Source organism: Eptesicus fuscus, chromosome 2, assembly GCF_027574615.1.
Source record: "Eptesicus fuscus isolate TK198812 chromosome 2, DD_ASM_mEF_20220401, whole genome shotgun sequence".
NCBI lineage: Eukaryota > Metazoa > Chordata > Mammalia > Chiroptera > Vespertilionidae > Eptesicus > Eptesicus fuscus.
Window position 1 is genome coordinate 110,161,983 of NC_072474.1, and position 15,994 is coordinate 110,177,976.

Below are 15,994 nucleotides of genomic sequence, written 5' to 3' on the forward strand. Positions count from 1 at the left end.
GTTTTGCCTTCAGCCACTTTCTTCCTGGCTAGGGTATCATCCTCATCCACTTCCTCCTCCTCCTCCTCCTCCTCCTCCTCGTTAACATCATCATCATCATCATTGTGGTTCTCATTGTCATTACCATCATCATCATCACCATCACAATATTAAATACCGTTTTGCTTACTCCTTGAACAGGTGGCCCTTCTTCCTCTCCCTCCACCTCCTCTTGATTGGCTCCCTCTCTAGGTTTTGCTTTTGGTTTTTCCTCCAATTCCTCTGGTTCGGGATCAAAGGTGAAGGTGAAGAAGTTATAGGCTTCTTCGGCAGAAGGGAAGCCAGGCGGAGGCTGAGGAGAAGCAGAGAGCAACAGAATGTCAGGGTTTATAAGCTGGAGTGAGCTGTGCACTGTTCGCTAGCAGCAGGCTCCATGCTCATGGCATCAGGCATATTACCTCTGCTGAAGGTCCGAGACTACTGGTAATTAGCTGTACCAAGGGCAACAGGCAGTTGGTGGCCTCCTTTAATGAGTTACCTTTTGTAAACGGGCTATTATTCACACCCCCACAATCACATAAATTTATCATCAATAGCAGTAAAAGCTTTAGAAAGGATGATTAAAATGCCAAAAAGTGGATTCATTGTTTTATAGGCCAATGCTGAGATGGTTTTATTTAATCATGAGCAATACAAGATTTGTTAGCCTTTTTGTAAAAGACCATTTTTGGGGGGGAGAGGGGAGCTTTGGTTCTTCTTGAGTTACTGTCCCCTTTTTCCCATATGGAAAGCTGGTGCAACATCAGAGCTGAACAAATAGTCTTTCCTGCTCTTTAATGCATTTCCCTGCCCCAAATCAAGCTAGCTTCTAGGATTTTGAAAGTAGGAATTATTTCTCATACTTTTTTCTTCATTCTCCACAGCAATAGGAGGCAGGTCATGTATACTGTCAACTCTCATTGGATATTTTTGAAAAATAGAAATGAACAAAAAACCGTGATTTAAAGTATGCATGATTTAAAACAAGCATGATTTAAAGACAGGATTTCTCACCGGGGGTTTAGACTTGATTTTTCGGACACAGTCACGGAACTTGACTCTTGAATAACTTTGGGAGTCATTGTCTTGTGCAGTCCTTTGGGTCTCTCTCCCTGGCTGGATGAGTCAAAAATGATAGATACACCATTTAAATAAAAAAAAACAACATAAAAAAACTAAGAATGTTGTAAAACAAGCATTAACCCTCCTAAGGCATATCTTGTGACCATTAATGCAGATCACCATTCCTGAGGAATGAAATGCTAACAAATGTCAAATATATTTGAAGGTTAAGGTTGCTGAATATTGTCTTGCTTGGCTCTGTCTCTCTCAGGACCAAACAAATCTAAAATTTTATATTCCATAAACCTTAAAATGACAAGAGTTACTTCTCCTCAGATCAATAGATATCCTTCAAAGAGATCATTTCCAAACAGTCTATGAAGAAAAGTATCAATAATGTCTGAATGTAAATAAATATGGCATATACCTTTCAGGGCACAGGGCCTGGCCTTCTCGTGTCCACTGGAAGCTGAGCCTTCTATCGTTACTGTGCTAACACACATTATGGGTGTTCTTTCTTCCCTCTGCTAGCCACCCACCAGGTGCTGTTCCCACCTTGTCTTCATCTCTCTTCAAACCCACCCCTTCTAGAGCCCTGCTACTCTACCTAACAGCCATCGCTGAGCTTAACCACCCTGTATCTCCACTGTCTGTGAACATGTCTGAATCCCCAGGGCTCCTCAAGGGCGGGCTGCTGTCACCACTGTGAGTTCAGAGCCCATTGGACACCTGGCAGGAAGGAGTCTCCCTAGATGCTGGCTGGACACTTGGGAGAGTGTGTCAAAGGATCAGATCTTGGGTAACCTGGGATACTGACCCAGGTCCCCAAATAGAGAAATTTTGGTCCTGTCTAGTGGAGTATTCAAATGTTCTGTGTTATTTCCACCTTGATGTTTAAGGGTTCTTGGAGATTTGTGTTTAGCTTTGTTTTATCAGAAGTCACTGAGAATAAAGTGAAATGAAATCCAGATGAGAGTAAGCACAGGTCTGTGTTGGTGAATTTAGATACTGACTGAAGTATTCCCAACTGGTTTCTGCTCTTCTCTCTGATTCTACAGCCTCTAACATGAGCTCATACTTAGAGAGGGCTTACTGTGTGCCAGGACTGTTAGAAACACTGTAACATGTGTGAACACTTCGAATCCTCAATACAATGCCAAGAATTAGGTTCTGGGATATCCCCATTTTACAGAGGTGGAAAGTTACACGTCCAAGGTAATACAGCTGATGAGTGAGCTTGTCAGCATTTAGCACTGGGCAGCTGGGTTCTTTGTGTGCTATACCCTTTGCTCCATAGGATAAAAATGGACCACTTTTTAGATATTCCTTCTGGGTTGAGGTATATATAAATAAATAAAGAGATATGTTCATGGGCAAGATGTTCCATTAGGAATTTGAGATCTGGTCTAAAGTCAAGGTAGTTGATGTTTGTCTGAACTCCATGGAATGGATTTTAGGGAATGGGGAATATAATAGACATGTAAGTCAGGATCTATTCACAAGGAGAAATAAATACCTCGTACACCAAGGGAATATATTTGTACTTCTAGAACCTCCAGCTTTTTTTGGGGGGATATCATAGTCATGGCCCATGGACAAGTTGAAAGCTGAGAGCATCATTCAGAAGGTATAGAGAAGACCTGATAGACAAGATCAGATCCTCCTATCACTTAACCCACTTGCCCAGATGTGGAGACACACACCTACCAAAATAATTGAAGTGTTTGTCCCAAGCTGATGGGAATTTAGTTTTTCTGAATTTTCTAATATTTTTTTAAAATGGTGGCTCTTACAAGGAAAAAATAAATAAATTAGAATGAATGAAAAAGAAATGTCTGCTCAGTAGAGCACAGTAGCAAAGTGTCCAAAAGCCACCTCGTTGGCCCACTGAGTGTTCCTACTAAAGAACCCTGGACCACAGCACACGAGCAGGGTTGAAACTTTCCTGATGATCATGGAATCTTTGGTTTGCTTGGGATGGATGAAGATTAAATGTTTATAACCTCTCATCCCAGGAAAAGGAAAAGGAACATCTAAGAAATCAGTGCTTATGCTACGGAAATATTCCCAAAGCCTGTACTTCTTCGCCTCCATGGTGAAGAACAACCAAAACATCAGCATCACCAACAACAAACAGTTAGATCAGACTGGCAAACACACTTCGTTGAATCATTTGCTCTGTTGTTTTTTTTCCATTCCTTCTTCTACCCTCCTACAGCTTGTCCTTCATCCACATCCTTGCCAAGTCTTTCTATCTTTTACTGGCTTCCTCTCTGCCTCGTAGGCCTTTACTGTAAGTTTTTCTCCAAGTGGCAAGACCCTCCTCATCCAGTCTTCTTTCCTCCAGCAAGCAAAGGCACCTCAAACCTTCAAAACTCAGAAGAAATGCTTCCTAAGTGTGTTTCTCCAGGCTTGGTCCCTCCCCTACAGACCTCTCTAGAAGAGCAGCCATGGAGATGGCCCACCAACCGCTCAGATTGGAACAAAACCACCCCAGTGCATCCACACCATGCCCCATCCTATCATCAACAGATTTCCATGGCTTGTAGAGAACCACTGAGGCTCCTTAGTGTGGTGTTCAAGGCCCCCACCATCTGAATCTGCTCTTCTCTCTCTCTGTTTCCCAGCAAGATCTATGGATCTAGCAACTCTGACCCATGAGTCAGGGTGGGGATGAGATAGGGCTGGGATCAGATCCTGGCTCTTCCACCTACATGCTTCGTGACCCGGGGAGGGCTTTGCAGCCATTCTGAACCTCAGTTTCTTCATCTGTCAAATGTGAGTGAAAAAAAATAGCACCCACCCCCTAGGGGCGTTGGGTAATGACATGGGCTAACATGGGGACAAGACTTGGCACAATGCCTGGCACGGAGTAGCACTCTATAAGTAGTAGCTATTATCATTATTAATAAGCATTTAACACCTCCTCTGTGCAGAGCTCTGTTCTAGAACTTCTGCTGGCACGTTTACATTCTGTTTCACTGTCTTCGATCATAAAGCAGAGATGGTCCGTTTCTCACCTCCGCACCAAATTCAGTCTCCAGTTCTTTCTCACTGGGGCTTCGTAAGCGCCTGGGCCGCGGGGTGGGGATTTCCTGGAGCAACGCACTTTCTGCTTTGGACTAAAAAGTCAAACAGCAAATTACTGCTACGTGGGGTCAGTAACGCTATGAAAACCACAGTCACCCTCTCGGTGAGCACAATCAGTGAAAGATACATGCTTCGCCTCCGTAAGTGATGAGAGCAAGCAAGGTCCTTTAGAAAAACAACAATAAATGCTTCTCAAGGCTAATTTTTTGTCTGCGCCCATGTTAAATACTACATTAACATTCAACATGTGAAAAACATTTGCCGCTATTCCGATCCACACAGTTTTGAACAAACAAAGCAAGTTAGAGACAAGACCCAGAGAGCTGCCGTGAGGACGGAACAAAGCATTCACGTGCCCCTCTTACCCTCGCAGCTTTCAATTTCTCCCTCATGCGCTCCCTCATGGAAAATTCTGCAAAGCCCGTTCTAGAAGCTGAAGGAAGTGGCGGTAAGCCTAAAAAAATATAAGAAATTTACTTTAAAACAATACTCCCCCCCACCCCAAAGGAAAGATTAGATTAAAAATAACAAGAGAATGCAGTTTTATTTTGCAGATTTAGAACTTGGCATAAACAAACAGGAAAGACTGTGGACAGCCCTCCATATGTCTGGGCTTCTTTGAGATCAACAGGGAAAGCCTGGGTCCTGCCAGGAGCTTCACATAGGGTAACTAAGAATAAAATGAAAACCCTGGTTGGTTTGGCTCAGTGGATAGAGTCTCAGACTGAGGACTGAAGAATCCTGGGTTCGATTCCAGGCAAGGGCACATGCCCAGGTTGCGGGCTTGATCCCCAGTGGGGGGCTTGCAGGAGGCAGCTGATCAATGATTCTCTCTCATCATTGATGCTTCTATCTTTCTCTCCCTTTGCTTCCTTTCTGAAATCAATAAATAAATAATAAATAAATAATAATAATAATAATAATAATAAAAAACAATAAAAAGAAAACATAGACCTAGGCATGTGCCCCAACCAGGAATCATCCGGGGACCTCCCAGTGCATAGGTCAATGGTCAACTACTGAGCCACACTGGCTGATCAATTTTTAAAATTATTAAAGACTTGATTTGGGGTTATGCAAAAACTTATGGATGAGATATTCAAGTCATTCCATCATAATATTCAGAAAATAAAAATATTTTAGAATACAGGGTAGTATTTACTTACACTTATCTCTTCAGCACCATGTAAGGTAGTGTCTCCAGCATAGGTGAACTGCTTGGCATGCCTGCATCCCTAATATGCATCCTCTGACTAGGATGTTCTTTCCCTTTTCCAGCTGCTGGGCTCAGACGTAACTCCCAACACCCAGCCCCTTTGGGTAGTTCTCCCTTCTGTCTCATACTGTCCCTTTAACATCTGTTTCCTGGGTCAGTCTCTGTAGGCCTTGATGGCTTTAAAAGTGTGCTGGACTTAAATGATGTTTCCTTTCATTTGCATCAAATTTCATCAGATTCCAAACTTCCTTTTCAGTCAATACCGAGAAGTTGGCTCTGAAAGGATGCTTTAATCAGAGAAACTAACACGAATGAATGGAAAACAGATGCCAGTAATGAAGAAATTTATGTTCATAGGAACATGTGATAGTCACTCCCTGAAGAGGGGATGCGAGTTGGAATCCTGGGGGAATGAATGTACTTTTGTTCTGTGTTTATTTGATTTGGAACAAGTGCCTGCTCAGTGGAGCGCTTTCCTTGTTCAGAATGTCCTGACTATGTACATGTTTGAATAGCAAATTAGAAGCCAAAACATTCACTGCGTAGATTTGTGCTGCTGTAAATCAGGTACGTAGCACCTCCGGACATGTGCCTGGTGCAGTGGGGGCGGCCATGGAATCAGGGTGCTGGTATCTGAACCTCATCTGACCTTGACAACTTTTGGAGCCATATAGGACTGCCACAGAGTAGAGACAGTTGCAGGTTCAAGGTGAGGAGCTGCTGTGGTAGCTCCGAGGGGAGGCCAGATCCCCGAGAGGCTTGGAAAGTTAGAGTTGTGCACCCAGGTAGGCAGACTTGGGGGGAAGGGTGCGGTGGGCGTGGAGGTGGGTGTGGTGAGTGAGCATACCTCAGCCAGAGCACAGCCTCCAGTCCAAGGCTGAAAGGCCAGCCTGAGGCAGCTGTTCACTCAGTCAGTGGGCATTGCTGAGTGCCACCTGTATACCAGCATGTGCTACCCACAGCTGGAAGTCAGCCTCTGCCCTCAGAGATCTCTAGTTCAGTGGACAGGGGAGCTGCATACCAATAAAAAGAGGCCTCAGACACTCACATGGGCACAGGGGCCACACGGGATAGGGGGAGAACCTTCTCAAAGGGGGTGATATGTATCTTGATTTTTTTAAAAATTACATATTTTTATTGATTTTTATAAAGATAGGAAGGGATTGGGATAGAGAGATAGAAACGTTGATGAGAGAGAAACATTAATCAGCTCCTTCCTGCACACCCCCTACTGGGGATCAAGCCACAACCTGGACATGTGCCCTGACCTGGAATTGAACCAGTGACCTCTTGGTTCATGGGTGGATGCTCAGCCACTGAGCCATACCAGCTGTGCTGTATCCTAATTTTTGAAAGGTAAGGAGCTAGGATGAAACACAAAAACCCCAAATAGAGAAGGGGTTAGTCTAGGTTGGGAGAGTAAGGTGTGTGATTTACATGAGTGACACGCTATAGGTAAAAGAGAGAGAGTGCCACAGCAGGCTGACAACCTTGTGAAGACTCTGAGCTGGCTCTGTGCCTTGTATGAAGAGTCCCGGGGCCGTGGGAGCCACTGTGGACAGGGCTGGTTGTAGCATTGGAGCCTGCAGACCAGAGTCGGTGCTCAGGCCCCACCACTAGCTGTTGGTTCTCTCTGAACCATTGTTTCCTAATCTAGAGCAATGCCGGATGATGGCACTGTTCTGGGAAGTGAGGAATGGAATGCATGGTAGAAACCTTAGCATGGTGCCTGCCGCGTTCTAGCCGCGGAAAAGGTAATTATTTTTGTTAGTTATCTGTTAGTTATTTGGCATCAAGTTTCTCTTTCACCTGGAGGAGGCCACCAGGTATGCGCCAGACTTTATGAGGGATGTTTTCGGCATCTCACCTGATTTCAATTGTCGCAACAGCTGCACACAGCCAGGTGTTTGTTATCCCCATTTTATAAAGGAGGCTCTTATGGGGCAGGTGGATTTGGTTGTTGCTCAAGGCCTCATGGCCAAGAGTCCTGAAATAAACCCTCACGTGTCTGGTCAAATGATCTTCAACAAGGATGCCAAGACCACTCAATGGGAAAAGGACAGTCTCTTCAGCACACGGTGCTGGGAAACTGGCCATCCACATGCAATAGAATAAAGTTGGTCCCTTACCTTACACCATATAGAAAAATTAACCCCTGGATTACAGACCTAATTGTAAGACCTAAAACTAGAAAACTCCTAGAAGAAAGCTTCGAGGAAATCTTCATGACACTGAGTTTGGCAGTGATTTCTTGAACACGACACTAAAAGCACAGGCAGCAAAAGCAAAAAGAGACAAAAGGGACCACATCCAACGTAAAAACCTCTGTGCATCCAAGGACACCGTCAGTAGAGGGAAAAGGCAAACCACGAAATAGGAGAAAATAATGCAAATCATACATTTGCCGAGGGGTCGTGATCCAGAATATATAAAGAACTTCTACAACTCAACAACAATAGCAACAAAACAAATAACCGGATTAGAAACTGGACAAAGAATACACATTTCTCCAAACATCATATATGAACGGTCGACAAGCATATGACAAAATGCTGAGCATCACTAATCTTTAGAGAACGGAACCCAGAGACACTTACTCCGTGGGCCTCGTCGGGCGGGCAAGCTCAGAAGGTGGGTGTCGGGGTCGGGATCCTCCTGCGCAGGCCCCTGCTGGCTGCCACCATCGGGCTTTCCAGACACCATTTCCTCGGGGTCAGCAGTGCGCAGCTGCAGGCAGAGGGTGGGAGGCTGTGATTCTCAGGGCTTCCGTTGACTCAGATCCTATCTCAGGATGAGGAGCATCACTTAAACAGAGACTAGACCCTAAAGTATTCAGATCTAGAGGACCTGAGACCCTACTATCTATGCCACTGTGGTCACCCCCCAGGGAAGTGGTGCCAACCCCGAGTTTCTCTGAGGTGTCTCAGGAAATTACTAAGTCACCCCAAAACAAGGTGAATATTTTCTCTTCTTCTAGGTATAATGTACAGAGCTCTGCAGAGATGTATAGAGAAAGGGAAGAAGGAAAGTCACAACCTAACTGTTTGAGCCCAACTCCAACTCTTGGAAACAGCTCTTTGTGTCCCTGGATAATCCAGGGCAAAGAACAGCCTCGGGTTTCTTCTCCAAACTCTCAGGGAAAGAGGTGAGCAGAGTGGCAGGGGCAGCCATGGTCGAGTGACAGCCTATAAGGTCAGACAAACGCTGGCCTTGGAACTCAGATTTACCGTGAGACGTGGGAGGGCTATGGGACTTCCTAACATCCTTCCCTCCTCACCTGTGAAGGAAAGGAAGTTGGAATTCACTGGGATGCTGCTCTGTATCAATCACTGTGCAAAGCACAGATTCTGGCTTAAATGCATGGCCTGGGGATATCTGAGGCATCAACTTAAAAATAAATCCCCAGTGATCCTGAAGTGCCACTGGGGTTAGGAAACATTAAGCTAGGTTTCTGTAACGCCCAAGACTGCTGTGCCGTATGTGATCAGGTGATCAGGGCCCTGGTGCCTGCTACATTAATGAGATGATGCCTAGGAAGTGTGATGCCTGACACTGGGTTCTGTTCTCCATCTCACACCCCCCTAGCCTTGCTCACCACTTCTGGTGGCCCTTGATCTAAAGACCCGCACTTTTTCTATCTGCCCTGGGCCTTTGCTGCTTCCATGGGCTCCCCTGCCCCTGGCTGCAGAGCCATCACTCACCCTGCAGGAAGGGGTTAAAGCTTCCGAGTGGCCAGAGGGACCAGCCACGTGGCTGGGCAGCACCTCCCATCCCCTGTGCCCTCCCCTGGGCGGCTCCATCTCAGCTGCAGAAGCCAGAAGCCGGAAGGCTGCTCCTGGGCCCAGCTCATCCCATCTGGAGTGTGCTGGGGAGGGGGGAGCTGAGAGGAGGGTTTCTTCCAGCCTTGGGCTCTCCGGGATCCTCCCATCTCCCCACCTCCCCTGCCCCCTCCTGCAGGGCCACTTCACGTGGCTGCTGGCTCAAAATGGCGCTCCTGCTCCTCCCTCCCAGCTGGCATCTGAGTCTTCCAAACAAATCCTCCCTCCACAGGGCAGGGACTCTTACCCAGGGAGTCTATTTACCTTGAGCAGCTGACCTTGCAGGAAAGCTCCCAGCTAAGCAGAGCCACTCCAGGGAGAGGAGAGCGGGAGGGACTGCCAGCAGCCCGGGAGACAGGAATCTGCCTGCTGCTTGGGCTGAAGCAGAATTGGGGCTGGGAATTGGAGAAAGAAGGGGGGCTCCCTAAGATTTGTAATCCTGCACTGCCATCTATCGCCCGTCTTAGCTTATGACCTTTGATGACAACACTAGAAGGGTTCTTTCCATCATTTCTAGACTCCTCTCCCAGGGAACAGGAGAAACCATACAGAAGAAATGTTCCCATCCAACCAGGGTCTCCTTGTGAAGGGCATCTGTCCCACACAAGGTGCTACACCGGGACCACCCACCCCATCCCTGCCTCTCCCGGAGGATGTGTTCCCTGTGGGTGCCAGGGGTTGTAGACAGATCCATGTTTCTTGTCACTCCCTACCTGTTTCTTTCCTTTTTGTCTTTGAGTCTTTGAAGTCTTCTTCTTTCTTCCCACATCTGCATCCTCATCATTTTCAATGAACTCCTTTGTTAAAATGCAATGGAAGAGTTGTCATTAAAAGAAATAGGGGTGTGATTTTTGGGTGTTACAATCACCATCTTGTCCTGGGGCCACCGTGCACTGAGTTTGAGTGTGAGTGGATGGAATCAACGTAGCCATCCTCATCCACTCTCCTCAAACTAGGTATGTCCTTCCGAAGTTGTATCCATAGGGAAACACGGTAAATGAGATGATGGCGCTCCCATTGTCCCGAGTGCTCCTTCCTGCCTAGGACATTTATTGAGCACTTACTGTGTTCCAGGCCCTGGTGGCACAAGGATACTCCCTGCCCTCAAAAGTTGCAGTCTAAAGAGAGCAGCTAAGGAGCGAATCTGCCAGGACAGGTGGTCTAGCTCAGAGGCAGGACCCCAGCACAGGATCACCTCAGAACCATACTGAGGGTTTCGAGGGTTGGGCTTCTTTGCTCCCAGTCTTACCATCAAGCAGAGAATAACAAAGATACATGTTAAATCATCATGAAAGTTTTGACTTAAAGAAACATTTAGCAGATCTTTTTGAAAAGTGAAATATCCGTTAACATTGCCAACTTTGTTTTCTTCTTCCGTATTACATTTTCTAAAGGTTTAGTCATAAATTGTGAGAGCTGAATGCTCTCAAACATCAAGCTTTCAACTTTTCTAGACCTAAAATTTTTCAAACTGGGAGCAAGCACCTCTGGGTGTAAAAGTAATTGCAAGATAAAGTCAGAACTTCTCCCTGGTACAACAAATTTATTAGAATTTTTCTCTAAAATTGGGAATTTAAAAATGTTTATACAGAAACAAACCCAGAACTCAAAGCATGGATTTTAATATAGAAGAGTTCTGCTGGAGGCTAATTCCAGCATGTGCAGGTTGATGGGACCTTGAGGCTTCTATATTCAGCAGGGCTGAATACATATTATTGCCTACTGGAATGGCCAAAGGCATTTCCCCAAAACTGCATATATTATTGCCAGTTACCAGACAGCTGAGGGCATTTTAAATAGATTTTTTTATTGATTTCAGAGAGAGGAAGGGAGACAGAGAGAGAGAGAGAGAGAGAGAGAGAGAGAGAGAAACATCCATGATGAGAGAGAATCATGGATCGGCTGCCTCCTGCACGCCCCCTACTGGGGATGGAGCCCACAACCCGGGCATGTGCCCCTGACCGGGAATCGAACCCGGGACCCTTCAGTCCACAGGCCGACGCTCTATCCACTGAGCCACACCGGCCAGGGCAGCTGAGGGCATTTTAATCTACATGTTATTGCCTCCTGCTGGCCAAACACCTGAACAGCCGAAGGCAGTTCCCCCAATCTGACAATGCCTACTGTATACTAATCTGACAATGCCTACTGTATACTAAAATTTACCTTTGATATGTATATCTACTTTGCTCTAGGGCAATTTGTATTACTAAAGAGCTAGGGGCCCAGAGACTCAGAGAACTTGGTTACTGAAGCTAAGCCCTCCTTTGGCTCCCCCATGGATTACAAATTTATATTATATTTCTAGTCTCTTTATTAATTTATGCCGCAGCGCCTTCTCCAGATTCCTGAACCCTTCTAGATGCGTGGAAAGACCCCGGCATTAGAGTTCAAAGGAACGCCATGAGATTGCTGGGCTGTGTTCCAGTTACACATGAGTGCCCTTGGCTGTTTGGGGTGGAGAAGACAGGAACTTGAGTTATAGAAGAGGTCAGAGGTCCCAACCAGGGAATGGGTGTGGTGCAGGCTTTCCCTTGGTCCACACAACGGATCTCTCTTCTCTGACTCATCCTCTGGGTGCAAGCCTCACTTGGACCTTGTCCTTCAGGTGCCCACCAGGTAGGTAGTGCTCTTAGCTAAAAGACCTCACCAACTTGGATTAGATACACAATGCTGATCTAGGTGTGCAAGCATGGTTCTTAAGACAAGTCTAAGTTTCTTTGTTAATTGTCACCTGAGGCTATATTTTCCCATTGCTTTTTTAGAGAGTGGAAGCGAGGGAGGAAAAGGGAGAGTGTGTGTGTGTGTGTGTGTGTGTGTGTGTGTGTGTGAGAGAGAGAGAGAGAGAGAGAGAGAGAGAGAGAGAGAGAGAGAAAGAGAAACATTGATGTGAAAAAGACACATTGACTGGTTGCCTCCAGCACCTACACGTGGGGAGTGAACCTGCAACCCTTCAGTGTGCAGGCTGATGCTCTTACCTTTGAGCAGCACCGCCCAGGGCAGGATAAGTCTAAGTCCTTATTGGCTTACAATGGACTTTTGAGAAGTCTAGGTTCTTTTTGGCTTCTCAATCATGATTTGATCCTTCCTCAATGAAAAGCGGCCCAGTAGGACTTTAAGTTAGAATGTAAACTCCATGAGGGCACAGGGTTTTATTCACCGCTGCATCCCCAGGGACCAGAGGAACAGTAAATATTTGCTGCCTGAGTGAATAAGCGAATGTAGCATGACGTGGTTTTATCTGGTGTTTTGATGTGGTTTTATCTGGTGTTCCTTCAGGCTTTTTGAATCGCTCTTGGAAACAGCATACTGTCTCCATTTCTGCCTCGGTGGTCTCCAGTGAGTGAGTCCTGGAGCCAAGAGAGAAGCAAGGTTTGGGAGGAATAATGTCTCCTCTGGTTGGAGGGCTCCAGTCTCCCAGTTGGAGACAGCTGTCCTTCTGTGTGCTAGCCAGTGTTAATGACATTTTGTACACAACGAGCTAGAAGTTGCAGAACTCCATGAGATGGAGGGTTTGATTCGTGGTTATAATCTACGATTGCCTTCTTCATTCTGAATGTCTTTAGCATTCTATGTGCTTCAGCTGAGCTGGATGCAGCTGCAGGTGGTACCTTAGACCTGCTGTGTCAGAATTCAGGGCAAGATGACAAGTAGAGGCACCCCAGCGTGCCCTCAGAGCTGCATTTCCATTCACCATCCCCCTCCCCATCATGCACCTGACATAGCCCCCTCTGTGTGCAGTGGCCCAGCAATTGATGCTTGTTGCGGGCCTAGCTCCCTCACTCCCAAACATGTGTGATCCGAGTGCCCTGCCTACACAAGCACAGACTCGGGGGTATCTCAGCCACCGCTCACCTCTGTAATTATTTTCACTTTTTCTTCCTTGGGATCCATTCTGCTGTGATGGCTCCTGCCTGCCAGGCAAAGAACAAAGAGTCAGGCCTCTGGACATCAGTGCCACAGCTTTCTTGCTATTGGTAAGTAGGAAACTGACCTCCGTGGTTAGAGAAGTGCTTGAACCGAGTAGGTGTCCTGTTCACAAGGAATCGGTTCCTGCAGACCCAGGACTGGTGGCAATGAGCCCGTGGGGAACAGGAGGGAGGGATGCCAGACCCTTTGTCCCCATTAGCCTGGCAATGAGCCCGGCTTTACTGGGCAGCAGGTGGGAGTTCTGCTCTGGGAGTCAGAAGACCCGGGTTGGAATCCAGCTCTGGGAGGCTACGTCACAGCTTCTTCTCTCCCTTCAAACCTCCCCCTTCCCACTTAGCCTCTACCCTTGACCTTGGTCCTCATTTCACTGAGAGAGCATTTCCACCTCTCTTTCCTTCCCTACTGGATCCTGTCACCTCCTCTGCTTCCACTTGCTACTGTGGCCTATCCCTGCTGGCATCTGGGCCAGGGCCTCTGCCCTGCACTCTCCCCCCCTCACCCCCCCATCGTGATCAGGACCATTTCTCCCTTTCACCTGGACAGTCACTTCTTCCTGCTCTATCGGCTCATTGCTATCAGTGTACAAAGTGCTGAAACTGCCCCCCTTCCTTAAAAAGAGGCTCTCTGGACTTCATGTTTCTTTCTAGTCACCACTCAACTTTTCCACCCTCTGCAGGAACACTCCTCAAACCCTCTCTTTCCAACCAGTTCTTGGAGCTCAGCCTTCCTGCAACTGCTCCTGCAGGGTCTCCAAGGAGACCCTGTGCTGCCACATCTCACCATCTGTCCTCAGTCCTCCTCTTATATGGCCCGACAGAGCCATGTAGTAATGACAGTGACCCATTGCTTTCTTTCTCTCGAAATATTTTCTTCATGTGGCTTCTGGGACATGTTTCTTCTCGGTACCTCCCCCCCGCCCCCTCTTCCCCCACCCCTCCCCGGCCTGCGACTGGCTACTGCTTCTCAAACTCCTGGGCTAGTGCCTCCTCATTGTCCGACCACCCCATGTGGGTGCCTGGGCCCAGCCTTGCCTCTGCCCAGTACCCTGGCGGTCTCACCCTGTGGTTTCCCTTTAAATATCATCTATCTACTCAGATTCTCCAAGTTTACATCCTGGGCCCTCACGTATTCCCAGAACTCTACACTCAGATGTCCAAGTGCTAGATGGATATTCACTTAACATGCTCCAGTTGAAGCTCCCAGTCCTGACCTCCAACCTGCCTGTCCTGCAGCCTTCCTTGTTAATAAACAGAACTCGATTTGCTCAGCCTGAAACCTTGGAGTCATTCTGGATTCTGCTCTGACTCTCACATGACACCCCACATCCAACCCATCAGACATCCTGCTGGCTTTGCCTTCACATTATAATAATAATTCAGCCACCTCTGTGTACCTGCACTATGTCACTCTGGTTGAGCACTGCTGTGTCTCATGTGGCCTCATGCAAGAACCTCCTAACTCCTCTGATTCCCACCTTACTAGTACTTACCTACAGTCTAGTCTCTACATTGAAACCAGACAGAATTGTGTAAAATTTAGCTGAAAGCATGTCATTCCTCCACACAAAATCCTCCAAAGACTCCCCTTTCTCAACAGGCTAAAACCCAAAATTCTTTCAATGGCCTACAACAAGGCCCTATCTCTTCTGTGCTTGGATCCTCTGGCCTCCGGGCCTTGGCCCATGCTATTCTCTCTGCAGAGAATGCTCTTTCCCAAGACATCTGTGTGGCTCTCTCTTTTAGTTCCTTCAGGGCTCTGTTCAGATTTCATTTTATCAGAAAGATCTCCCCTGAACACTCACAGTTCAGTGATAACCTTCTATCCTCACCTTCTGGAACTTGCTAACTACCTTACAATGATTTATTTTCCCATGGTACTTATCACCAGTCGACATACACATTCATTCATATTTACTTGTGATGGTCTGCCCATTCCTCATTAGAATATAAGCCACAAGAGGACAGGAACATTTGTTCTTTTTTTTAAAAATTGTAAGTTGTTTATCTTGCTGTCTTTAGTAATTTAAACAACAGGCCAATAATTTCTTCTGACCAGGACAGCAGTAAGCTAAAAACAAAATCAGCTGGCTGACTTTTCCTTCTTTACCTCTCGTCTGAGGATGAAACTTGATTTTCACAGGAACATTTGCTCTTTGTTTACCCCAGGAGCCTAGGACTACGGGACACAGTAGACTCTTCATAAATATTTTTCCAATGAATGACTTAAATCACTATTGGCTGCGTGTCCATGGCCACATTCTGGAGCCCATCAACACTTCACTGTCCTCTTTGGGCTGCTGTGAAGATTAGATGAGCACATGGGGAGAAATATCAGGGCTGACAAATTGTAAGCCCTCCCTGACATACTAACTGAGACTTGGTCATTTAAGCCGTTCATCTAGGCACTCAAGGTTTCACTGACCCTGCTGGGGAATGAGCATGTTAAAGGGAAATAAAGCGCCTGAAATTCGATGGTCTCCCACCCAGACCTCCTCACAGGCTGCAACAAATAGAGTAAGGGGAATGATGACGGCAGCTAAGAAAATAAAAGGGTGGGGAGGTCATCGAGGGAGCACAAAGGGGCAGATGATAAAAATGAAATTCTGAAGGACACAAACACACTCTAATAAACAACACTGGCAATTATGAACCAGGAAAAAGAAAAAAAAAGGACTGTGAAATATTTTGGTAACTAAGTAAAGGTTCTCAATAAATTAAAAAATGTTATCCGTGAAAAAGAAATAGAAAATGAAAAATGTAACGGGGTTGATCTTCTCTTCTCATTCTTTCCTGATCATTACCTTTGAATGAGTTTCGAAGGAAATCAGATGACAACAAAATTTATTTTTTCTTTTCCTGCT

General features: G+C 46.4%; 1 protein-coding gene and 1 long non-coding RNA gene across 2 annotated transcripts in view; one reads left to right on the forward strand and one right to left on the reverse strand.

Moving 5' to 3' along the window:
* CC2D2A (coiled-coil and C2 domain containing 2A) overlaps window positions 1–13,098 on the reverse strand; it is a 72,931-nt gene extending 59,833 nt beyond the window's left edge. The window contains exons 1-7 of the mRNA XM_054708080.1: window positions 13,060–13,098; window positions 9,918–10,001; window positions 7,984–8,134; window positions 4,536–4,624; window positions 4,101–4,202; window positions 1,033–1,134; window positions 140–331 (exon numbers count right to left, since the gene is read on the reverse strand). Of these exons, the coding sequence (XP_054564055.1) occupies window positions 140–331; window positions 1,033–1,134; window positions 4,101–4,202; window positions 4,536–4,624; window positions 7,984–8,134; window positions 9,918–10,001; window positions 13,060–13,098 (759 nt within the window). The remainder of the gene's footprint in view (window positions 1–139; window positions 332–1,032; window positions 1,135–4,100; window positions 4,203–4,535; window positions 4,625–7,983; window positions 8,135–9,917; window positions 10,002–13,059) is intronic.
* On the forward strand, window positions 8,409–14,355 carry LOC129147138 (uncharacterized). Its single transcript, XR_008554477.1, has 3 exons — window positions 8,409–8,531; window positions 13,126–13,181; window positions 14,230–14,355. It is a non-coding gene; the product is annotated as an uncharacterized LOC129147138 (long non-coding RNA).
* The last annotated feature ends 1,639 nt before the right edge of the window (window positions 14,356–15,994 follow it).